Consider the following 25,835-nt stretch of genomic DNA (forward strand, 5'->3'; position numbering starts at 1 on the left):
GACAGACACTAATAAAAATACATAATGTAGCAGGTGATAATACCATAGAGGACAAAAATAAAGTCAGGTAAGAAGCAGAGAGTGCCAAGGTGGGGGGTGGGGAATGATATGCTGCTCCACACATGGGTGGGGGGTGGTGTAGGGAGCAGGGAGAGCTGGTCTGAGAACATTTAAGCACAACCTGAAGGAAAATGGGAAGTAAGTCACATGGGAGTCTGAAGGAGTTTTCCAAATGGAGAGGAACAGCAATTGTGAGGCCCTAGGGTGTGAGTGTTGAAGAATAAGAAAAAGGCTAGTGTGTTGGGAGCTCAGGGAAAAGGGAGCATGGGAGGGAATGAGGTTCAGGAGTAGTAGCAGGATCTGATGGTGCTGGGCCTCTGGGGCCACTAGGAGGACATGACTGTGCTGGAGAGTGCGGAGGAGAACATGAGAGACAGCATGTGATTTAGGCTTAAAAGAACCCCTCTAGCTGCTGGGTTGAGTAGACAACAGAGGGTCCAGGGTAGAAGCAGGAAGGCCACTGGGATCATGCACATAGCAGAGGTGATGGGAGCCTGATAAAGGTGGTCCAGCCAGAGGAGGTGATAATGGTGTGCTTCTGGCTCTATCTAAAGGCAGAGTTGACCCCGTGTTAGCACTGGTCACCTAGTGATCACAACTGCTGGAGTCTGAACAAAGCTTTGCAGAATGAAATCAACAACTGAGGCGTTTGTTAAATACTCCTATTAATTATCATTCAAATACATCTTAAAACATTAAAGATACATTAAGAACAATAAAACTTAAATTTAAGTACGTTGAAAAACAAACTTGTTCCCCCTAAAAAAAGGCAGAGAACTCCACAACCCTCTTGATATAAGTGACATATAAACATCATCTTTATTTTCCCCTTCCTGGTATCATGTATACTTTATGAGAATTACTACTTTTATATTTTAAAATAATCCACCCAACAAATTTTGATTGAGGCCTGGGTACATACCGGCACTCTCTTTGGCACCAGGGAGACAGCAGTGCCTAAAAAAAGACAATCTCCCTGTCTGTGTCCTGTTTCATGCTCCTGGAATACTTTACACTCTCAGCGGAAATTAAGTGCTTACTTGTGTCAGGCATTGTGCCACGCATTACCTGCATTATCTTACTGAATCCTCACAGCAACTCTATTGTCATCTGCACTTTCCAGCCAAGGAAACCTTAACACAAAGAGCTTGAATACGCCAGGCCAGGTCACACAGCTGAACCAGAACTGTTAGTTTCTCCCTTCTTCTGGATTTAAAGTACAATCCAGAACATGAGTCTCAAGAATTATATTCTTGCTCTTTCTCGGTCACTCTGGGGGGGACATTTAACGTGTCTCAGCTTCAACTGCCTATCTACGAAATGAAATGTAAGCAACTAGATAATCTCTAATGTCCCTTTCAGGTCTAAAAATTCAAGAGATCTTGTCCTGAAAGCCACTGCTCCCTCACTATAAGGAGAGGACAGGTGCAGCCCACCTTCCATAAAGTATAATTTCTCAGGGTCAATTTTTGCCTAAAATAAAGTGAAGCATATCTCCAGTTGAACCTTCGGGCTGACCAGATAGAATAAAATAAAGGTGATTTCAGGGATATTCTAAGGGAGAAAAATGTTAGCAGCAGAATCTATAACAGTGTTTCTTTCTTTCAAAACCAATCATCAATCCAGAATTATTCCCTTACAGAAAGGAGAAAACCAATCCAGGGTACAGCTAAAAAGTGCCTTCTCTGTCCTTGGTTAACTTGTACCAAAACAGAGAGTAATTCCCACTTGTCTGCCGATGAATGAATCGAGATTTGCTTCCTTTAGCATCCTCGTGCCTGACACACAGAAGAGTTCAATAGGTACCAGTTGATTGAAATAGTGCATGATTGACTCAATGAACGCCCTAAACAATGAACTCATTAATCCTATAGTAATATATGTTTCCTTGAATGGAATTTACACAGACCTGGCCAGCAAAAGCATCACTTTCTCTGGCAAATAAAGGCAAAGAAAACACTTTATTGATTTTTGTGTGTAGTAGAAGAGTCCAATTTTAGAAGTCGGTGTTTTAAGGTGTGTGAGGAATAAATGAATTTTCATTTATAGAACTAAAAGAAAAAAAGTCAGTCTGCTCAAGAAAGAATCACAACAGGAGTTCCCATTGTGGCTCAGTGGTAACAAACCCAACTAGTATCCATGAGGACTCAGGTTTGATCCCTGGCCTTGCTCAGTGGGTTAATCTGGCATTGCTGTGGCTGTGGTGTAGGCTGGCAACTACAGCTCCAATTCGACCTCTAGCCTGGGAACTTACATATGCCTTCAGTGCGGCCCCAAAAAGACCAAAAAAAAAAAAAAAAAAGGGAGAGAGAGAGAAAGAACCAAAACAAACACCTTCAGTTCCCTCCAGGATTTCTAAGGAGATAAACCAAAGCTTGGCATTTTGACCAGTAAAGATAATAAGCCCATGATTCAGTTTCATACACTTTATCATTGATATCAGCTGTGAATGTAGCTTAATGAAAAACTACCTGCTCGTCCTTGGTCCACTCTCCATAAATGAGCCATACAGAGCAGTATAAGTTAGCAGAGTAGACAAAGACACACAGACCATAAGTATTCTTCTGGATCCTTCATTCTTTTGACATTTTTCAGAAGTTACCCAAGAATTGTATTAACAATCCAGTAATGTAAAAAGTTTATGTGGACAGGAAATGAGGTCCTGCTGAATAGCACGGGGAGCTGTATCTAGTCACTTAGGATGGAGCATGATGGAGGATAATATGAGAAAAGGAATGTATATGTGTATGTGTGGCTGGGTCACCTTGCTGTACAGTGGAAAACTGACAGAACACTCTAAACCAGCTATAATGGAAAAAATAAAAATCATTTAAAAAATAAAATGTTTATGCGGAAATGTCAAGGGAAAAAAGTCAACCTATCACCTTTTCTTCACAGAGAATGGACATCAGATATAACTGAGAAAAGAAAAAAGAAAAACAGCTTCTTCTACTGAAACCAGGAACATATAACCAGATCAAAGATGAGGCTTGATGCAATTACATAAGTCATTTGGGGAAAAACTCAATTAGCTGGGAAGGGAAGCCTGGATGGTACTTTCTAACTGAGATTATTTACATATAATTTTCAGGTGGATGGACCCAGGCTATGCTTTAGAAAAAAAAAATCATATGCAAAAGCACTGGTAAACAATTATTTTCTAGTGACTTTTTACTGCAAATAATCTCAAATAGAATTAATGATAAACTACAAAATGTTTAAAGCAGTTGGGATGTAAACTTTGTCAATATAACAAACCTATCCTTTGAATTTACAACTATAGCTTTTTTTTTTTTTTTTTAAACCATGGATGACACAGAAGGAATAACTTCTGGATATGCAAGTTTAAAAGTTGTACACTTTTATTTAAATATAGCCTGCACGATGGAGACAAAATAATTTTCCTGCTCTACCAATTTTCACAGCCTGTTCATATCTGCATTTGCTAACATTTTAGTTAGTTTGTTTTTTTTCTTTTTAGGGCTGCACCTGTGGCATATGGAAGTTTTCAGGTTAGGGACTGAATCGGAGCTGCAGCTGCCAGCCTACACCATAGCCGCTGCAATGCCAGATCTTTAACCCACTGAGCGAGGCCAGGGATCGAACACACATCTTCATGGATCCTAGTCAGGTTTGTTACCACTAAGCCGATGAGCCACAACAGGAACTCCAACAGTTTGTTTTCTAATTGTTTACACAAGAATCTGAACTACAAAAATGGCGATTTAACATTATACACACTAATATTAAAACACCGAGTGTCTACAGGTACTTTTTTACATCTACCTTACTACTTGCTCTGAAATATGAGGATGGTCACTGTTTGTAACTGGGAAATATTGGAAATAACAAAAATTCCCCTCAATGAAGAAGCATGTTAAAATAAACTATGACCCATTTATCTTATGCATTAATAAGCAGCAGTTAAAACAATGAGACATTTCCTTCACCAGGCAAATGGATAAACAAACTGTGGCATATTCATACAATGGAATATCATTTTGGTGATAAAAAAAAAAAAAGCCATGAAGAGACATGGAAAAAAAAAGCCATGAAGAGACATGGAAAAACTTTAATGGATATTTTGGGTCAAAGAAGCCAGTCTGAAAAGGCTACATACTGCATGACATTCTGGAAAAGGCAAAACCACAGAGGCAGTAAAAAGATCAGTGGTTACCAGCAGCTGGGGAGAGGAAGAGATGAAGAGGCAGAGCACAGAAGATTTTTAGAGCAGTAAAGCTATTCTTTTTTTTTTTTTTTTTGTCTTTTTGCTATTTCTTGGGCCGCTCCTGCGGCATATGGAGGTTCCCAGGCTAGGGGTCGAATCGGGGCTGTAGCCACCGGCCTACGCCAGAGCCACAGCAACTCGGGATCCGAGCCACGTCTGCAACCTACACCACAGCTCATGGCAACGCCGGATCGTCAACCCACTGAGCAAGGGCAGGGACCGAACCCGCAACCTCATGGTTCCTAGTCGGATTCGTTAACCACTGCGCCACGACGGGAACTCCTAAAGCTATTCTTTTTTTTTTTTTGCTTTTTAGGGCCACACCAGCAGCATTTGGAGGTTTCCAGGCTAGGGGTCAAATCAGAGTTACAGCCACCAGCCTACACCACAGCCACAACAACACGGGATCCAAGCCACGTCTGCGACCTACACCACAGTTCATGGCAACGCCAGATCCTTAACCCATTGGGTGAGGCCAGGGATCGAACCTGCAACCTCATGGTTCCTAGTCGGATTCATTTCCACTGTGCCACAACGGGAACTCCAGTAAAGCTATTCTTTAAGATACCATAATGGTGGATACGTCATCACACATTTGTCAAATCCACAGAATACACAACATGGAGTCAACACTAATGTAAATAAGGGACTGTGGGTAATAATGATATGCCAATGTGGGTTCACCAGCTGTCACAGTGTAACACTCTGGTGAGGGCTGATATTGGGGGGAGGCTGTGCACGTGGATGGGCAGAGGATATACAAAATTCTCTGTACTTCTCAATTTGCTGGGAACATAACTGCTCTAAAAATAAAGACAACTTAAAATAAAACAAAAAAAAGCAAATTGCAAAGTGAAACAAAAATATGAGAATACTTACGTCCTTAAAAAGCAACCACAAACTAATTTTTATAGCTCTATCTATCTACCTATCTAACTGTATCTAAATATCTGGGACAAGATTAAATTGGTAACCAGGATTATACCTGAGAAGGTAAATTGGACCATGGATGGTTAAGGGACTCTTGGCTCTATCTCTGCACGATTTTTTTTTTAAATTATGGGGCTATATATGCAGTGTTACTTGTGTAATTAAAAATAAAAATATTTTCTCATTTTAAAATAGTCACTTTATAACTTATGATAAAGTATTCAAAAGTAAATTACAGATATCATGACATTCTAAATACTTCAGTATTTATCTTTTAAAAATAACATTTTTCTACCCTAAAATTGTTTTTCAAACAGCAGAAAAAGCACAAAAGATATTCTACTAAACTATTAGGGTGAGTTAAGTCATCTATTTCAAAAAGCTGAGCTGGTCTCAAAGAAAAAAAAAATTTTTTTTAATGGCCGTACCTGTGGCATATGGAAGTTCCTGGGCTAGGGGACAAATTGGAGTTTAAGCTGCAGATCTATACCAGAGCCACAGCAATGCCAGATCTGAAGTGCATCTGTGACTTACGCAGCTTGTGGCAACAATGGATCCTCAGCCCACTGAGCAAGGCCAGGGATTGAACCCGCATCCTCATGGACACTGTTGTGGGTTCTTAACCTGCTGAGCAAGAATGGGAACTCCTCAAAGAAAAATTTAAACACTAAATGTTGGGAACTGATTGAATGGTTATTACAAGGCCTTCCTAAAAAAAAAAAAAAATCATCATCATTATCCCCATTCTTTTTTTTTGGCCACCCTGCCACATATGGAGTTCCCGAGCCAGGGGTCAGATCGTAGCCATAGCTGTGACCTAAAGCTGCAGCTTTGGCAATGCCAGATCCTTAACCCATGATGCCAGGCTAGGGATCAAACCTGTATTCCAGCATTCTCCAAATGCCACTGATCCCATTGCACTGCAGTGGAAACTCCCCCGTTCTTTACTTTTATATAATGTTTTACATTCCCTCCTTTAAAACATGAACAACTTCACATACCGATGGGTTAAAATCAGTTATATCTGTTGTATTTTTAAATTTTAGTCATGTGAACTTCTAAATACAATACAAAGCTTATCATAACAGATCAAGTATCTTAACCTGGAGTTCTTAACCTAGAATCCCCAGATCCCCAAGGAGTCCATGAGATTCCATTTAGGGCATCTGTGACCTTGGATGAGAAAAAATACATCTTTAGTTTTACTAACAAGTGAAATTTAGCATTTCTTTCAAAGTATGAAAAGAGGCCACAAATCACAGAAGCATCAGCAGACATATGATTTTGTCACCACAGAAATCACTATGTTTCCAAAACACAGTGTGGCTGGTGTTGGTTTTTCAAAATATCATTTATTCTTCTTCCATGGAGGGTATATTACTTATTAGACTTGCTGCTAGATCTTGTTACTTAATGCCTTAAGAAGCACATATGTAACTCTTACTACAAATTTTTGTTTGTTTGTTGTTTTGTTTTTTGTTTGTTTGTTTGTTTTGGTCCTTTTGCCATTTCTTGGGCGGCTCCTGCAGCACATGGAGGTTCCCAGGCTAGGGGTCTAATCGGAGCTGTAGCTGCTGGCCTATGCCAGAGCCACAGCAACGTGAGATCCAAGCCGCGTCTGCAACCTACAACATAGCTCCTGGCAACGCTGGATCCTTAACCCACTGAGAAGACCAGGTATTGAACCCACAACCTCATGTTTCCTAGTCAGATTCATTAACCACTGAGCCACGATGGGAACTCCTACAAATTTGTTTTTAAATATTTTGATAACTGCATTTCAGTACAACTGGGTTTTGTTCTAATCTTATTTTATTTTAAGCACATATAAAGTCTTCAGGGGCTGGGGGAGGCTCATAGGTTTCACAAGATGCCAAAGGTTAAGAACCCCTGGAACTTAACCATTCCTTCCTATAATCACATTCTACCAACATAACCACTATGCACAATGCAGCATATGTTCTCCCATGCTTATCTTTCATATGGACAAATACATATAAACATCCAGAGACATAACATATAGTTATGTGTTCTGCAGTTGTCCTCTATACTTATATTTTATACTATATTTTACAAGTCTCTACACAATTTGGTCATTCATGCTGTTTACAGCTTTTGGCTATTATTAAAAAAATACTGTAATAAAACTCCTCATATACATCTGTTTATATCCTGGTACTTTTTTTTAAATTTCATAATCAGTTCTATTTATGCAACACTGTGCCAATAACAAGCATCCTCAAATTTAAGCATAAGGTCAATTTTGTATTGTGAAATCAGCAAGCATAGTTTGTGTTTACTAAGGGCCAGGTACTAAGTGCTGTACATGAATTAACTCATTTTAATCCTTATAATTCTGAGGCAAGGAAGGCGCTGCTATGACTTCAGTTTATAGGTGAGGAAACTAGGTACAAGTGGTATTTAGTCTCCAAGCTCCCCAAATATGTAATTCTGCTGACAGATTCAAATAAATAGGTATTCTCCGAGCACATGAACCCTCAGTGATCATGGGCCCCACAAGGGTCGCTGAAGGGGAACAATAAATGATGACTAACACTTTGTAACATTAACTTCTGAGAGCTCTTTGGAATTTCTCTGTCACTGTGCTTTTTTTTTTTTTTTTTTGCTTTTTTGCTTTTTAGGGCCGCACCTGCAGCAAAAGGAAGTTCCCAGGCTAGGGGTCGAATCAGGCAACACTGGATTCTTAATCCAGTGAGCAGGGCCAAGGATTGAACCTACATCCTCATGGATGCTAGGCGGGTCCATTACCACTGAGCCACGATGGAAATTCTTCTCTGTCACTGTGCTTTTTAAGACATGGATCAGAGAGAAAAGATCACAGTAATTACACAGGGAAAGGATTACAATCCACAGCCTAGTCAATTGGGCCAAAAGCAAGACAAAATATGCCTGTGTCAAAAATGAGCAGATTTGTCATCAGAGACTTGGGCTAGGACTCAACATAGAGTCTCTGCTACCTTGTGACCAATTTTGCAGGTGACAAGAGCAGAACATAAATCCAAAACAGAAAAATGCCATCAGGTTAAATGTAAGTATGTGCTACTGGCAACCCAATCTCGGGTAGGCCTGGTCTCCTCAGTGATAAGAGCAATATTAAAATCTCCCACGTAATTCATCAAGGTTTCACGCTGGCTAGGGCAAGGCTAATCTCCCCTGTTAGCAAGTTCCAGAACAGACCAAGAGAAACAAAACCACAGAAATGGTATCTTTTTAAATTATCTGGACTCTGCTGAACAGAGATAAAATAATCCTGCCACTGTTCCATGTCTAGTTTAACACATTCTAATAATGAAACATCATTTAGCCTCATCAAGACAGGAAAGCTTCCCCCTTCACTTCTATGTCAACTCTTGTGCTTTGAGCATCCATGTAACAAGGGGAAGTACCTGGAAAGCACAGGAATGGTAATTTAAAGGTGCACATCATAAAGCTCAAACGTGTTTGAGAATAAGACCAGCTGAATGTCCATCACCAGAAACCATGGAGCTGAAGCTTTCTTCTCCTTCCTGTGCTGGAGGCAGCATGGGGAAGCTGTGGAGTCCAACTATCCCAGGTTTGAATTTACCAGCTGGGACACTGAGCAAGTTGCTTATTTTTCTGAGCTTCAGTTTTCTCATTGGGGGGAAAAAAAAGAGCAGGATAACACCTATGGTCACAGGACTGTTGTGAAGATTAAATGGATCTCATTCCAACCCCAGTCATGGTTCAGCCACCTATTCCTGTGAGGAAGCCCCACCATCAGGGAAAGGATGCCCCACCACCAACTCCACTACTACCAGCTGCATCCCTGTCAGTTAAGAGAGGGTCTGGGTTCTGCCAGGGGCAGCAGGAGGGGCTCCTCTTAGGGGGGGTGGTATAAGCAAATGTCCTATATAAAGTTATAGACTTAGCGAGGGACTGGGTGATATAGTTGAAAGAGTAATGTGGGAGAGAAAACTGAAAACAATACCCCCTCTGAGTTTTTGCACAAGACACTCAAATGTCCTGAACTTCATTTCCACCTCTCACTGCCAGAAGGTGTATAAATTTGTTCATGGGTGTAAAAAATATTTATTCCCTTTTAGGCAGGAATTTTATCCTGCTGATAAAAGATTACACAAAGATATTCTTAGATGAACATGAGTGTTATTTGTAACAGTCAAAAGTTGTAACTCATCTAAATATTCAATGAAGAACTGGTTAAATCAATTTAGTGCATCCATTTGACAAAGTATGATTATTTAAAATAATGTTGTTGTCCATCAACAGATGAATAGATTAAGAAGATATGGTATATATACACAATGGAATACTGCTCAGCCATAAAGAAGAACAAAATAGGAGTTCCTGTCATGGTACAGTGGAAACGAATCTGACTGGGAACCACGAGGTTGTGTGTTTGATTCCTGGCCTCACTCAGTGGGTTAAGGATCTGGCATGGCTGTGAACTGTGGTGTAGGTTGCAGACGAGGCTCAGATCTGGTGTTGCTGTGGCTGTGGCATAGGCTGGCAGCTGTTGCTACAATTGAGCCTCTAGCCTGGGAACCTACATGTGCTGTGGGTGTGGCCCTAAAAAGCGAAAACAAAAACAAACAAACAAAAGACCAAAAAAAAAAAAAAACCCCAAAATAATGCCATTTGCAGCAACCTGGGTGGAACTAGAGACTCATACTAAGTAAGTCAGAAAGAGAAAGACAAATACCATATGATATCACTTACAGCTGGAATCTAATATATGGCACAAACGAACCTTTCCACAGAAAAGAAAATCATGGACTTGGAGAACAGACTTGTGGTTGCCAAGGGGGAGGGAGTGGGATGGACTGGGAATTTGGGGTTAATAGATGCAAACCATTGCCTTTTGAATGGATAAGTCATGAGATCCTGCTGTGTAGCACTGGGAACTATGTCTGGTCACTTATGATGGAGCATGATAATGTGAGAAAAAAGAATATATACGTGTACGTGTGACTGGGTCCCCTTGCTGTACAGTAGAAAATTGACAGAACACTGTAAACCAGCTATAATGGAAAAAAAGAAAAATCATTAAAAATAAAATAATGTTCTTAAAGAATATTTCAGGATGTGGTGATATCTCAATATAGTAAACGGAAAATACAGGAATAAATTAATATGTGTTGTGATTTCAATTTTAAAAAACTGTATGCTCACACAAACCTTAAAAGCTAGTGGAAAATATATGTGCTATTTAGGGATACATGTTTATAGACAGGCAAGTTTATAGAAAGGCAAGGCAACAATAAACATTAAACTTGGAGGAGCAAGGGGAATGCAAGGGCCTGAGGCCTTGTTAAGGGCATATTTCTTCAGTTGCTTTGGTAGCATTTACAGTATCTTTTATACTGTTTCATATGTCTGCAATATTTCATAATGAAAAGGTTTTAAGTGAGTGTGTATATAACACCAGAAAGGTAATACATCAAAATGCAGCTACTACTTTGAGGTGAGTGTATCCATGAATGCTGATCTTCCAAATTTTCTACAAAGAACACATATTCTTTCTTTATCTTTTACATTGTTTCTTTACTGGAAACTATTTTTACACTCAACCCCAAACTCTTCTGTTTTTTGATAAAAGATGCTTGGTGCTAAGCAGTGCCCTCCATCAGGGGCACATTTTGGCTCTTCTGTCAAGGGCCTTTCTTGAAGGATCATGAAACCCAGCTCTTCACTCAGGCATTTCTCACCCACTAGAATTTAAACTAGAAAAGTGCTGTGGGGGAAACGATGTCCCTGAAACCATCCCACTCATATCCTCTGACGTGAGAGGAGATTTGTAGGCGGCTGCTGGGAGCATTCTCCACTTTGCAAAATGTTCTCAAAAGTACTCAAAAATATAGGTTGCTATTTTTTTTTTTTTCTGGAATAGTCTGTGTTCTATCCTGCCAGGAAGCTGGGGGCTCAGCCAGTGGATTGGGTAAAACAGTGGGAAAAAATAGAGACCAATTATATTGTCAACTAGCATGGACTCTCCAGTCACAATTCATTTTTCACCAAGTGCTGGAGATGGCGGGGGTCGGGGGGTGGATAATTCTGTGGAAGTACATCACCGTACCTTAAGGCCCTTCCTATTTCCTTTCTAAGGTGAACTCCTAATGTGGGGTCTTGGCTGGGCCCCCTGGGGCCCATGAAACCACAATTAATTCTGTAAAAATTTCTGGGGCCCAGTGCTATCACCAGATTCTTGAAAGAGTCCATGACCCACCCCCCACCAACAATTGAGGATGCTCATTCTATAAGAATAAGCTCTTAGTTTATCCATGCCTCTTTGGTCTCTAAGCCCAAGTTCAATAGGAGGTTGCAGAGGTATTTAGTAAGAAAATTCCTTTCCAGGTACCTGTCAGAAGTGTCATCTGAGGCTTGAAAATAATGTGTCAGTGGGAATGTTTGGTGTTACTATCACTCAGACACCTATATGTGCTTTTAATAGGTGTGTGTGTGTAGATTTCTGTGTTAATGTTTCCCAACTTTATGTCATAGATATATTTCTTTAAAGGGGGCAGGTGTGTTGAATGCCATATACACATTAGGAAGGTTCACTGATTTTTTGTTTTGTTTTGTTGTTGTTATTTTGTTGTTAAAATCTATCGACCAATAAGTATTTACCAAGAGCTCACTGTGCAGCACTGGGCTAGGACTTGAAGAAAACTTGACCATAATCCCCAAAGACCCCTTGTCTCTCATTTAGCAATTTCTTGTTCAAAGCACACATGTGGTGAATGTCTTTCCACTTATTAAGTGGAATCAAAATTGAGAGTAACTAATACTACTTTTCCAAACCCTCACATCCTCCAGTATGAGTCATCCACTGGAACCCACCTTTTTTTCAGATACTTTCCACTACACACAAAAAGAGGCTCAAAACAACTCTTCACTATTGCTGCTGGTTAGTTGGGGGACAGTGATGCTACTGGATATCCCCGTTGAAAGCACCTTTGAGGAGACTGCAAAGCCATTTATCTATTAGAGAAAGTAAGTTGTTGGACTCAGGTATTTATTTAGACATTGTAGCCTTTATGGCAAAACATCTTCTCATGAATGGCTCCACCCACTATTTCATTCAATTTAACTCATTTCTACTGAGGGCCTGTCAGGTGCCAGGCACTGAAGGTCAGTAACACTTCCTCCATGTCCACATCTGGATCTGACACACAGTCCGCCATCTCCATACAGGTTGTTCTGTCAGTAAACCTGCAGAACGCCAGTTTTCATGTCCTCCAACAACTTCTAGGATTCTTCTAAGTTTTATAATGATTACAATACTATGTGACAATATCTGGAGGAAACTCTTCCCAGGTTCTGGAATTTGTTTGCTAAGATTCAGGAAAAAGGCCAGGTAAATCAGAAAGGAGTTTGGCTGTAGCTGACTCCCAACACGAATGTAGACTTCCATGAAAATCTCTTTACTGTGACAAAACATGATATGATAGGGTTAAAAAAGAAAGCAAGCAGTACCTTCGGTAGCTGCTTAAGGAGAAAAGACAAAAAATTAATCACTATATGAGCTTAGGTGACCCTGATGAGAAGGCAAGGTCATTGATGCCAATCAACACAAAAAACCAAATCACAACTCATAGTTGTGAAAAATCCTTCCATATGAGAGAGATTCTTTGAATAACACTTCTAGAGATGTTTTCCTGAAAAGTAAATATAGTTGAGAGGGAATGTATGATGAGGCATGGTCTTAGAAATGATCTAGATTAAAGTCTTATAAATCACTACACCTCCTTAGGCTTCTACTTCATTTTCAAAGTAAGGGGACTGGGCTCTATGATGGCTAAGGGTTCTATATATTCTGAAAGTCAACAATTCTACTATTACCCCAAAATTAAAAACACTCAAACACCAAAAACCTGTTGCCACTAAGGGAAGTTCCTAAGACTTTACTTGTCAACAATAAAACATTCAACGAGTAAAGTAAAACCCAGAAGAACACCATTTTTTGGGTCTGTTACCATGGCAATCTAATAAGCTGGTCCAACTCCGTCAATCTGATGGTCTGAAGATTGGAACAAACACCATATGGTGAAACAAAGATGTGCAAGTACATTAATGCTAGCTCAGGCTCACTCTATCATGGCTGTCTACATCATAGAAGAATCTGCCACAATTAAAAATAACTAGGAGAGCATGGTTTATATTGGTCAAGAGATGAGAGCCCGACAATCTGTGTACAATGAACTTTCAAATTTTCACAATGGTTTTAGAAGATGATTTCAAACCACCCTCTCTCTCTCTTTTTTAACAGATGAGGCCAAAGAGATGAAGTGACTTGTTCAAGATGACATCGTTAGCTATGGGAAGTCAGGACCATAACCCAGTTCTTAATTCTTTATCTTAGAAGCCTCATCTCACAAGAATGGCTTTTGTGGTCTCTCGAGAGGAGAAAGACCATGACCTACTGTTAGATGGATCTGCCGTGCACAACATTTAAATTTCAAGGAAGTGTAAAAGATGCTAGACATGGCAAACCCAGGGAGGGTGTGCAACCCTACACCCCAGCCTCTGGATAATGAGAACATCAGAAGCCCACATAGGTTTCCCAATTCTTCCACTTGGGAGACAAAGAGGCCATGTAAAGAAAGTTGCTGAAATTAAATATCCAAGGAAATGGGTCTGGAAAATCCAAAAAAGCTTTCAACCTCTATCATCACTAGCACTCAACTATCACGTCACTTAAACATTTTTGCTAGTTTCTGCTTTTCCTTGAAAAGGAAAACAGGGTAACATTTGGTGGGTGCCTAGAAGGTACCAGGCAATGAGCTTGGTATTCTCTCTTACATTGTTTTACTTGAGCCTCACAACAATCCTGTTAGGTCCAGAAGAAGAAAGAGAGGTGAGGATAGATGTCACACACAGACTAAGTACTGAAACTTGATTCAAACTAAGACCTGTTGAATCCAAAGCCACTCCCTCAGCCATGTTTCTAGAGACTCATTCTGGCCTTTGGGCCACCCAGCTGCCTAGTTGAGCCAACTCACTAACGTCCCCAAAGGGGGACAAACACCCGGTCCATCTTCCATGACCAGCCTCTAACACAGCAGAGGCATTTATCTAGCTTCTACCCAGATGTGCTGAGATCATAATTCATTTTACGAGAGAAAAGACACAGGCAATAAACAACTTGGCTTGGAAATTTAAGTTGGCCACACAGATTTCTTCAGTACCATGAAATGTTTCTTTAAAACAAGTTTCCCCCCAGATCACAGCTTCCATAGTTGGATCCTGGAAGCCCACTTACAGCATGTAGCATATTAATAAGTACATTCAGAGGTGAGAGGTAGTCTCAAGGTAGAGATGTAGGAAGGTCTGTACTTACACTTATATCAAGACTGCAAAGACTAACGGCATCTTCATCTTGGGTGCTCTGCTTCCGCTTTCGCTGTAAAACAAAAGATAAAACCAAGTTCAAATGTAAACAAGAATTATGGCTTTAAGGAAAGAAAAAATGCAATCAAATAGCACATGTAATCCTTATCATTTCTACCATGTTACCCAAAACCTTTAACCAAGCTATGAATAAGAAGAGTTCTAAAAAAGCCTAAGAAATTTTGGAACACTATTAAGCTCTAGGATAATTGGTTTGCATTATTGCTCTTATTCATGTGGCTTCAGTTTCTCTTTAGATTTTCTTTTTCTTTTTTTCTAAATGTCTCTGTATATCAAGGCTTAGAAACCTAGATACAAAGTTCAGATTTTTATTAGCTTGGAAGAAGAGATTAGAGTGGAAAGAAAATCTCGTTCACTTTAAGATATTCCATTTTTAGAGCTGCTTTGTACTTGGGTAATTTAAATTTGTTCTAAACCTCATCCAGGGTGCTGATGTAATCACAGAACCAGAACGCTGGAAAGAACCTTAGCCATCTTCTCCAACTTTCTTATTTTATAGTCATAAACACCAAGATTCAGAAAAGGCATTTTCTGAACTAAAGAAAATTATATTGGAAATGAACTTATGACCGAGGAAGTCTATGAAGTTGAATATGGAAAAATATATTATCCTCTTTATAAAAATAAAAGATATTTAATGCACAACCAGAATAAAACTCATCGAAGATATATTCACCTCTCTTTGTATCCCCAGCTTAACCAACCAGGCAAGTAGTTCTCAAGTCCCTAATTTGTGACTTACTAAGTCTCCTGATCCTACTTGGCAGAAAATTATCAAAAGACCAGAATCACTGGTATGAGGTTACAGTGCAGTCCAGGTACATCTGGAATCTTCAACCTCCAAAGAAGCCCACCTCCTCATCCTCTTTCTCCTCTATCAGGAGGAATGTGAACATGGGCAGAGACTGGAAAGCAACCAGAGCGATCCTTGTCTGTCCCATTGTAACTATTTTATTATTTCTCCATTTCAGTGCAACAAAGATGCACATGTTGAGCATGTGTTATGTGGCAGGTCCTGTGTTTGTTCAGCTCAGCAACTTCCAGTTAAGGAACTCACATTCATGTAGGAGATGCAGACACTGATGTGATTAACTTATAATGCAGTAAGATCTAATCATCCTAGGCAAAGTCACTTTCACTGTCTGACTCACCCTTTCTCAACTCTAAGGTGGAGGTGATAACATTAGCTTCTCTTCTCCAAGGGGGGAGAGTAAATACACTAACACATATTAAAGCTTAGTAGAGTGCCTGGTACATAGTAGGTGCCCAGAACTTGGGTTGCAGAACTGGAAGCACAGTAAGGGAGTAATTAGTTTGGCCTTGATGGGGGCTGGGGAAGTCTTCTTAGGGGAGGATGCATTTGATTAGGTCTGAAGGAGAAATAAGAGTTTGTCAGACAAAGATGGGGAGGGGGCTGGGGCTTCTTTTTCCATCACTGGCTATCTAGATATTTAAAATTCTAAAGATGAACATGGTTCTATCCAGATGTTTAAAATCCTAAAGATGAACATGGTTCTATCTAGCATATGGAATGCTAGATCCTATACATTATTCCACTTGAGCGGTGGGATAATTTAGAGATCCAATACTATGAACCAGGATCCTCAATCAGCCCTTCTGAGGTAATGTCCTAAAATCTGCTCTAACAAGTTCACCACGTGATTTTTAGGGGGTCAAATACTCCACTCAGGGGCTTTGGGGGAGTCTTGGGAAGATGCTGATCACCACTTGCCATTTTTGAGGATGCTTCCTGTTTGTGTGGGGACCTGACCCTCACTGATTCATCATCCAGCTAAAATTAAAATTGGCACTGTGGTGTCACTGAAGCCACTTTACTGGCATTTATTTATTGATTGATTGATTGATTTTATGGCCACACCTGCAGCATATGGAAGAAGTTCCCAGGCTGGGGACTGAATTCAAGCCACAGCTTCAGCAATACCAGATCCTTTAACCCACTGCTCCTGGCCAGGGATTGAACCTGCACCTCCACAACTACTCAAGCCACTGCAGTCAGATTCTTAACCCACTGTGCCATAGTGGGAACTCCTGGCTTATATTTATTTATATGGCGACTCTCTTTTTTTCTTTTTATGGTCACACCTGTGGCATGTGGAAGATCCCGGGCTAGGGGTTGAATCAGAGCTTCAGCTGCCTGCCTACATCACAACAACTCAGGAATCTGGCTGCATCTGACCTACACTGCAGCTCATGGCAATGCTGTATCTAACCCACTGAGGCCAGGAATGGAACCCACATCCTTCCAGACACTATGCTGAGTTCTTAACCCACTGAGCTACAACAGGAACTTCCTATTGTGATGTTTGAGACAAGTATGACGGCAAGAGATAATTCCCATTCTCCAGGTAAATAAGCTGAGGTCAGGAGAGAGAAGCACTTTGCTACAAGTTACATGGCTACAGTATAACACTTCTAATGCAGGATTCTTATTCCTAGGGCAAAACCATTCACATACACACACTGTTTAAAGCATGCTTGGCAAATAGGTTATGATTCATTTGCCATCCAGAATGTCTGGCAGTGTCTGCCTGGAGCACTGTATTGAGAAGGATTCCACAGCACAGCAAATGAGATAAGTCTGCCATCAATTAGTAACATGTGCTGGGGTAGAAGAGCAGGGAATGGCTATGCTGGTGTCCTGCCACCCAGGGGAACCTGTGCCCTTCCTGAGCCTGGCCTCTCTTGCCTTTAGAAGCTACAGAATTATACCTGGGATCTCGGGAAATGCCATGAAAGGATGAAGGCTCTGGGACTATCTATAAAGAGGAAATAATGCCCACCAGGTCAGGCTGTGGTGAGAATCATAGATGATGTGTGTGTGGCACCTGGAACAAGGCCTGGCACATAGCAGGGGTGCAACAAATGGCTCCCATTATGTATTACCAGAACTGTAGGGCTTAGAGATGTATGTTGCTGCCTAGTATTGTCAGATTATGGAATTTTATGATGCTACAGTTTTGTTCCTCAGGGCTCCATGATTTTGTCAACATGACATGTTAATAGTAGCCTGTTATCCCAAGAAGCCCACAATGATGAAGGAGAGGGGATAATAAGAGAGATCATTTCTCTTGGGCATGCTGCCGCCCCCTCCAGACCAACTCAGTACATCCCCCAGGGCTCATAAGCATCACTAACCCCAGATGCTTCCACACACCCAAGTGTTAAATCCAGAAGACAGAAGTCCTCTAGTAGCTTTTTACATTAAGCCACAGCCAGTTAATCTGGGATAGAATGATCTTGAGAAAACCACGTATTTTTGTAAAAGGAAATCTAGGTGGATTATCAAAGTGGGTTTTTAATTCCCACTGCAGAGGGTGGTGAACAACCATGGTCAGCAAAACAAAAGGAGCCTGAAGTTTAAACTTTGGGCCCAAGACAAACAGTTCACGACATGTCACCTAGCTGTTTGCTCTTTTACTATATGTTCACTGAGCACTTCAGATGTGCAAAGGCCTGCTCTGGGTCCTAGGATCTAGCGGTAAGCAAGCCAGACATGCTCCCTGCCCTCTAACTGGGAATAAAAAGAAATCAAAATAATTACAGATGTGAATGAGTCAGATAAGTAAGGGGCTGAGACAGAGACTAGCAAGGGTGACCCACTTTACAGAGAAACTTTGCTTAATTTTTTTGTTTTCTGGTTTTTGGCTGACCTTCTCAGGAGATGTAAGCACATGAAGGCAGGATTCAGTCTGTCATGATCACATTCCCAGAACCCAGTACAATACTGATACCTAGCCAAACCCAGAGGAGTATTTCTAGATTTTTTTTTTTCTGGTGCCCCTAGCCCTGCTCTCTTTGAGAAGCTTATCTTCTTTAGCAATTACCCAACTTTGGGGTGGGGAAGGGCAGGTGGAAGGAATGGAGGGAACCAAATAGGCAGTTACTCCTCCAGCCCAGCACAGCCCTTCCTCTGTGCATCAGAAGCCATGGACAGATTACCTGGAGGAGTTCCTAGGCAGGAAGGACATTGCATGTGAAACGCCTGCATTTGCACACTTGGTCTCACAGGTTCTCAGCCTATTTGAAGAGCCATGGACCCACCCTGTTATTCTTGTCAAAGTTACTGAAGCGAACGCTCTTCCCCTTCAGCTGTGAAAAACAAAGTGCCCTGGGGGAGCCCAGAGACTGTGCTGTAGAGTCTGGGCTCTCTGACCTGAGCACATAACTTTAAACCCCAGTGCCCTGAGCTGAGCAGCAGGTCAATGAATAATTTCTGAATGAGTGACTAAAAAAAGAATAAATAAAGAGGGCCAGTGTTCTTGAGGTGACACCCTCCCCTTCCGCTAACCACCTGGCTGCCAAAATTAAATCAAAACCTCAAAAGCAAAGCTCACTGAAGGCTGAAATTCTTCAACCTCAAATTTCCTTGGAGACTGAAAACATGCAAGTTCAAGCTATGATTCTTGCTTTTGAAATAAGAAAGAATCTTTTCCTTATAAGCAGGGGCATTTATTTTCCTTAAAATATATAGACAGGTTAAAAAAAATTATGGCTGTTCAGACATTGGTTCAAGTGGGATGCTGGTGATTTCCATTCCTCCCAGGAGAAGCAAGGTCAGGTCTGTTCAAAGGCAAGGCACATCCATCACCAGGGAGCATCCACGCACTGCCCTGAACAACAGCACGTGTACTAAGCAGATGTGCTTTAGGAGCAAGGAATCCAGGATTGCTAAAACCTCAATGAAAAAGCAACAGCCGGCTTAACCAAACCATACATGAACTTAACAGGCACCTGAACTCTTTGTCTGAATGCCTGGTGCCTATCTGGGGCTGGGAGGAAAGGCAGTTAGAGAGGGAAATGTATGGGAACAAAGAGTCTGAGTGTATTTTCAGATTCCTTAGCCCTGTGGGTTACAAAGTTGATGGAGACACTTTCTAGAAATGTTTGGGTGCTAGAAAAAACCTCAAGCCTCTTGGATCAAAAAACAATCAGGAAGCTCTTTGTTAATTTGCAACAGAGCAAAGTCTTCTGTATATTTGGATGTGAGTTCTGATGGAGATACATGTATCTCTGGATGGATCAGGTGGACTCTGAGACTCATTACTGGTGACCCATCCACTTTCACAATGCATCCTTGGTCTCGGGGCTACTCTATGGCTATCTCCTTTTAGGCTTCGCTATCTTCTGGCAGCATGAGACATACATCAAAATCACATCAGTAAATGATCCAGGAACAATCGATTTTTCTGTAGTTCTGGGTACAGCTCTATGTGAAGAGCACTGATTCTATCCTGTCCTCAACTGATGGATTTTTAAAAGAGCTGGCCCCAGATTCAAGCCTGTCTTACTCTTACTAGGCTGAGCTTCCATTCTCTCTAGACCCAAATCTTTGGATCCTTTGAAGCTTTGAGTTTTAGAATCAAAGGAGAATTTCCAGGTGCCTTCCGATAGATACACAAGGGAAGTGAATGCTGAAACTGGGCACTTGCTTTGAGCCAAGAACTGTGCTCACCCATTAAAGGACAATTCCATTTCAGCTTCTCCTTAGCCCAGCCTAAGTAAGCATGGAGGTGTTCATTTGACAGAGAGGACAACGAACTTCAAGAAGGCTTTAGTAACTTGCTCTAGCTCACAAAATGAGTAAATGCCGGAGAAGAGAGTTTCCTTTAGGTCAGCCTGGTTCCCAAACCACTGATCCTACTGCTATCTAGTGCTTCTTCTCTTTTTATATTGTTTAAAAAATTGTATTTTACTTAAATTAATACAATATAAAATAAACATAAATATTTATTTTCTACAATAGGTGTTTTACAACAATATAAAAAAGCTCACCAGGAATTTACCCACCTACCTGAAGGAAATTAAGAGCATAAATGAGACAGACCCAAATTCAGAATCCAGCTCCAACATTAACTCCTTGGTGTGACCCTGGGCAAGGTGCTCTCTATCCCTTTACTTACTCAACAAATATTTATTAAGAATTTACTATGGGCCAGGCAGGTTCCAGGTGTGTGAGAATCTATCTATAGAATACTTCTGTAAACCGATTTCTCCATTATAGGGTTATTAAAGTATTCAAGCAGATAAGATATTAAAAGAAGCCAGGCATACGGCAACAGATTTAAAAAATGGTAGTTATTATCACCACTGTGGTTATTCCATAATTACTATTACTACTGTTGTCACTGCTGCTTTGTTGTTACTTGGCATTGAGAGGCAGGCAGGGGGCAGGGGGTGGTATTAGAGATGAAGGATCCTGAAGGATGATGGATAAGAGGCCTGAGATGAAGCCTGACCCTCCTCTAACTGCCCACATCACACAGGGTTATAAATGGATGCTCCCTGGATACCTTCAGTCACGTTTGCAGTGTGTTGTTCCCACTTCTGTCACAGAGACAGGGCAAGTGCAAGGCCTGACTTAATTTTAAATGGCCAAGATTGAATTGATTAGTGTCAGAACAGCCCTGTGATTTAATCACAGGGCCTTTTCTATTTAATAACCAAGTGACCAGAGCAGCAAAAATGCACTGATGGAGGGAGTGCAGCTCCTGACTTGACAGCAAATGGCCCCTGATTAGTCATTTGTAATTATTAAATTCAAACCAGATCTCCAACCTTTCTGATTTATCTCTTTGCTGGCAAACAGCTTTGGTGGTTTCAGAGGCTTTGATGAGGGCTTTCATCTGGGCCTTCTTTAGAGAGATTAGCAAAAGGATTTTGTGTTCTTGTGCTTGCCCTTAGCTGGAACTTGACTCACCAAACTCACTTTTGAGCAGGGAGAGGATCCATATCTTGTTTCTCTTCTGTCTCAGCCCTACAACTGAGCAAGAGTACTGAAAGGGATCCCCTACTCCATTTTTAATACACTCCTTGTTTTTTTCTTTTCCCTTTTTTTTTTTTTTTTTTGGTCTTTTTGCCTTTTCTAGGGCCACTCCCATGGCATATGGAGGTTCCCAGGCTAGGGGTCTAATCGGAGCTGTAGCCACTGGCCTACACCAGAGACACAGCAACTCAGGATCTGAGCCGCGTCTGTGACCTACACCACAGCTCATGATGACGCCAGATCCTTAACCTACTGAGCAAGGTCAGAGATCGAACCAGCAACCTCATGGTTCCTAGTCAGATTCGTTAACCACTGTGCCACAATGGGAACTCCTCTTTTCCTTATTTTTAAAACATCCTCCCTTTTCCAGCATTCAGGAACTGTAATTCTTTTTCCTAGATTATTCAGTATAATCACAGGATAGAAAACCTGGAAATCATGGTGCTCTCTGAACTGTTGGTAAATTTAAAAAAAAAATTTTTTTTTTAATCTTTTTAGGGCCGCAGCTGCGGCGTATGGAGGTTCCCAGGCTAGGGGTCCAATCACAGCTGTAGCTGCCAGCCTACGCCACAGCAATAGCAACGCCAGATCTGAGCTGCATTTGCAACCTACACCACAACTCATGGCAACACTAGACCCTTAACCCACTGAACGAGGCCAAGGATCTAACCTGCATCCTCATGGATACTAGTTGGGTCTGTTAACCACTGAGCCACGATGGGAACTCTAGTAAATAAATCTTAACATAGTATGCAATTTGTGCTCAGATGCCATTAACTGTGGTTTAAAGATGCTAGGTGGAAGCTGTTTTATAAACAAGCCATTCTGTGTTAACCTCCAAATGACTAATGAGTGGCCTCAAACATCAGCCAACCAGAACTGCCATGTTTCAATCCCTTATTTATATGCGGGAACCGAGAGAGAGGACACCAGTTCCTGTAATAAAAAGAGCCCAAACCACTACTCCAGGGCAGGTGAGCTCTTCTGACCACTATTTCCCTTAGCAATGTATTCAATAAATCTCTTCTAACATAAAAAAAAAAAAAGATGCTCTGTGGGCTCTAAAGTGAGACTTGGTGGGTGCCCATCCCAGTCATGCTGCTTCTCTGAACCTCAGTTTCCTTGTCTATAAAATGGGGATACCAAGGTTATCATGAGAACTAAATACATCATTGTGAATCAAGGGCTCAGCACAATGCCTGGCACAGAGTAACTTCTCGAGTATTAGCTATCAGTAGTAGTAGCAGCAAAAACAGAAATAAGGGCAGTGAGAGTAGGCACCAGAGGGAAAAAACATGAAGAAAATTCCTATAATGTATAAAAGTGTACCTATTAACTTGATTTTGGCAAACTGGGAAAAGCCCTAATGATTGACTTTGGCCACAGAACACCTAGCCTTTAGCTTATTTGGATGCAGAGATGTGGTCACCTTGGCCAAGGAAAGGTCTTCCTCTTCCATGGGAAGGAAAAGCTGTTCGAATAAGGAGGTGACAGGTGGGGGAGGTCCAGCCAGCTGGCCAGTGCCATCGTCAGCCCTGACAATCAAGAGCAACCACATTCACGGTTATCCCACAAACATTTACAGACCACTTTTTCCTCTAAAGCACTGAAGGCCAGAGGAGCAGGAGAGAAGACAGAAAAGTGGTCTACCCAGGGCAGAGTATGGGCAAATATATTTTCCAGAAAGAATGCTCCAGAAAAAATTTATTATGGGCACCCATCTAAGGTGGGAAAGGGAGTTCATAGTCACAAAGGTTTCCAACAATGGAATGTGACAAGAAGCACAAAATCTAATTAAACAGAGCACTTTCCCCAAAAAATCTTCTAACAATTACAATAATTTTTTTCTTTCTTTTTCTTTTCTTTTTAGGGCCACACCCATGGCATATGGAGGTTCCCAGGCTATGGGTCGAATCAGAGCCACAGCCCCTGGCCTATACTACAGACACAGCAACGCCAGATCTGAGCCTTGCCTGTGACCTATGCCACAGCTCATGGCAACACCAGACCCTTAACTTACAGAGGCGAGGCCAGGGATCAAATTGGAGCTGCAGCTGCTGGCTTATTCCACAGCTACGGCAACAGTGGATCCGAACCGCATTTGCAAGCTACATGGCAGCTTGTGGCAACACCAGATCCTTTAACCCCCTGAGCAAGGCCAGGGATTGAACCCCCATCCTCATGGATACTAGTCTGGTGCTTAACCCACTGAGTCACAATGGGAACTCCAGAACACTTCGGTCTATTAAGAATCTACTGCATGCTGGGTGCTTTCCATATATTATGTCTAATCTGTACAGCTTATACAAAGAAGTTATTACACATGAGGAAACTGAGACTTAAAGAGTTTAAATGACTTGATTAAAACTGCTCTGCAAGTATGTGGACAAAGCCAAGATTTGCTATCACATCCAGCTGTGTAGCCAATACTGCTGGCCCACATCCCTGGGGCAATCACCATTTCCTGGCATGCTTTGGCATTCTACAGGCCAGCAATGCTTGGGTGTGAGCGCTACTAGGAGCAGCCCCCAACCTGGGATGAACTGGAGTAGGTAGGTAAATATGCCAGTATCCTAAAGCTTGAGAGGACAACTGAGGTATGGTCTCTCAGTCTTGACTGTGTACCGGAATCACCAGGGGGAGTTTTAAAAGCTCCCAGGGACTAGCTCTTGCCATCCCAGGATTCTGAACATCAGGAGTTTCAGAAGCTCCCCGGGTGAGTCTACGTGCAGCAAAGTTTGAAAACTGCAGCCGTGTACAGTCTCCCAGAAGCCCCCTCCTCCACCACAGGACTGAGCCTCAGCTGCCCACAGAGCTAACCTGTTCAAGATCACATCCTGTGGTGGCTTCCTTCTCTGCCCCAGTCCCTCCGCAATGCTTCTGGGCATCACCTCCCAAATAAACTACTTGCCCTTGTATCTGGGTCTGCTTCTAAGACACTGAACCTAAAATGAGCTGAATCTGGCTCTGTGCTTTTAAAACTAGCAGGGTAGGAGGAGGCAGGTAAAGCCACAGAATAAAAACAGTCCATCAACTTGACTCTGTGGAAAGACAGGCAAGCCATTATTTAAATTTTTTAAGGAGAATGAAATGTCAATGGGTTTTTAAAGGCTGGGAAGAAATTTCAAGAAGAATGAGCTTCACATTGACCACCCCTTATGCAAGACACAGAAGGGGCTGAGTCCACTTTTCTCTGGTCAGAGGATGGGAAGGGTCCAGGAAGCCAGAGAGACTCACAGCTCCTACTTCACCTCCACAGCCCATCCACATTCTCTTCCAGCAGAAAGGAGCCAAGAAGGCCTGGGGAACTGATCCATATTAGAAGAGACTAAAGAATATGTGTAAATAAATGTAATGCATGATCTTAAATTTGGTTCTGGACCAAGAACATAATATAAAACACATTATTGTGAAAGTTGGCAATTTTTAAAATGAATGGTAGATGAGTTAATATATTTTGTCAATATTGAATTTTCTGCTTCTGATAATTATACTGTGTGAGAGGATGCTCTTGTTCTTACACTAAATTATTAGGGGCTAAAGGGAAATAATGGAAGAAATAAATAGGAAGAAAATAATTTACATTTATATGTTACATATAATCTATCTATCTATCTATCTATCTATCTATCTATCTACCTATCTATCGACTGATACGGAGAGCCAAAACACAGGAAGAGAAGTCCAGAGAGAGAGAAAGCAAAAATAAACAATCATGGAGTTCCTTTTTATGGCTCAGCAGTTAAAGAACCCAACTAGGATCCAGGAGGATGTGGGTTCAATCCCTGGCCTTGCTCAGTGGGTTAAGGATCTGGTGTTGCTGTGAGCTGTGGTGTAGGTCACAGATGTGGCTGGGATCCTGTGTTGCCGTGGCTGTGGCATAGGCCAGCAGCTACAGCTCTGACTGGATCCCTAGCCTGGGAACTTCTATATGCTGTGGGTATGGCCCTAAAAAGCAAAAAATAAAAAATAAAAATAAAAATAAATAAACAATCGAGTGTGGGTAAAGGATATTCAAGAGTATCTTATGCTAGATGGGATTAAGATGGAGGAATAAAAGGACTGGAGCTCAACTTCTCTCCTAAAAACAACAAAATTACAACCAAATTCCAAGCAATCTTCAACTAAACGGACCAGAAACTTTCAAAAAGATATCCTACTCCAGAAGACAAAGAGGGAGGGGGGCGACTACGCAATATAAGCAATCTCATACCTCCCAGGTAGGAAGCCGCACAGACTGGAAAGTAACTGTATCACAGAGACTCACCTAAAGGAGTGAGAGTTCTGAGCCCCACATCAAGTCCCCACGCCTAGGGATCTGGCATTGGGAGAAAGAGCACCTGGAGCATCTGGCATTGAAGGCCAGTGGGGCTTGTGTTCAGGAGCTCCACAAGACTGGGGGAAACAGAGAACCCATTCTTA

At 41.5% G+C, this 25,835-nt stretch overlaps 1 protein-coding gene across 6 annotated transcripts in view; it reads right to left on the reverse strand.

Moving 5' to 3' along the window:
- ARHGEF3 (Rho guanine nucleotide exchange factor 3) overlaps positions 1–25,835 on the reverse strand; it is a 341,554-nt gene that overhangs the window by 141,599 nt on the left and 174,120 nt on the right. For all 6 annotated transcript variants that reach the window (XM_047777298.1, XM_047777308.1, XM_047777288.1 and 3 more), the window contains one exon: positions 14,559–14,621. In XM_047777298.1, coding sequence (XP_047633254.1) covers positions 14,559–14,621 — 63 coding nt within the window. The remainder of the gene's footprint in view (positions 1–14,558; positions 14,622–25,835) is intronic.

The sequence above is a fragment of the Phacochoerus africanus genome, chromosome 1 (genome assembly GCF_016906955.1).
Source record: "Phacochoerus africanus isolate WHEZ1 chromosome 1, ROS_Pafr_v1, whole genome shotgun sequence".
Classification (NCBI taxonomy): domain Eukaryota; kingdom Metazoa; phylum Chordata; class Mammalia; order Artiodactyla; family Suidae; genus Phacochoerus; species Phacochoerus africanus.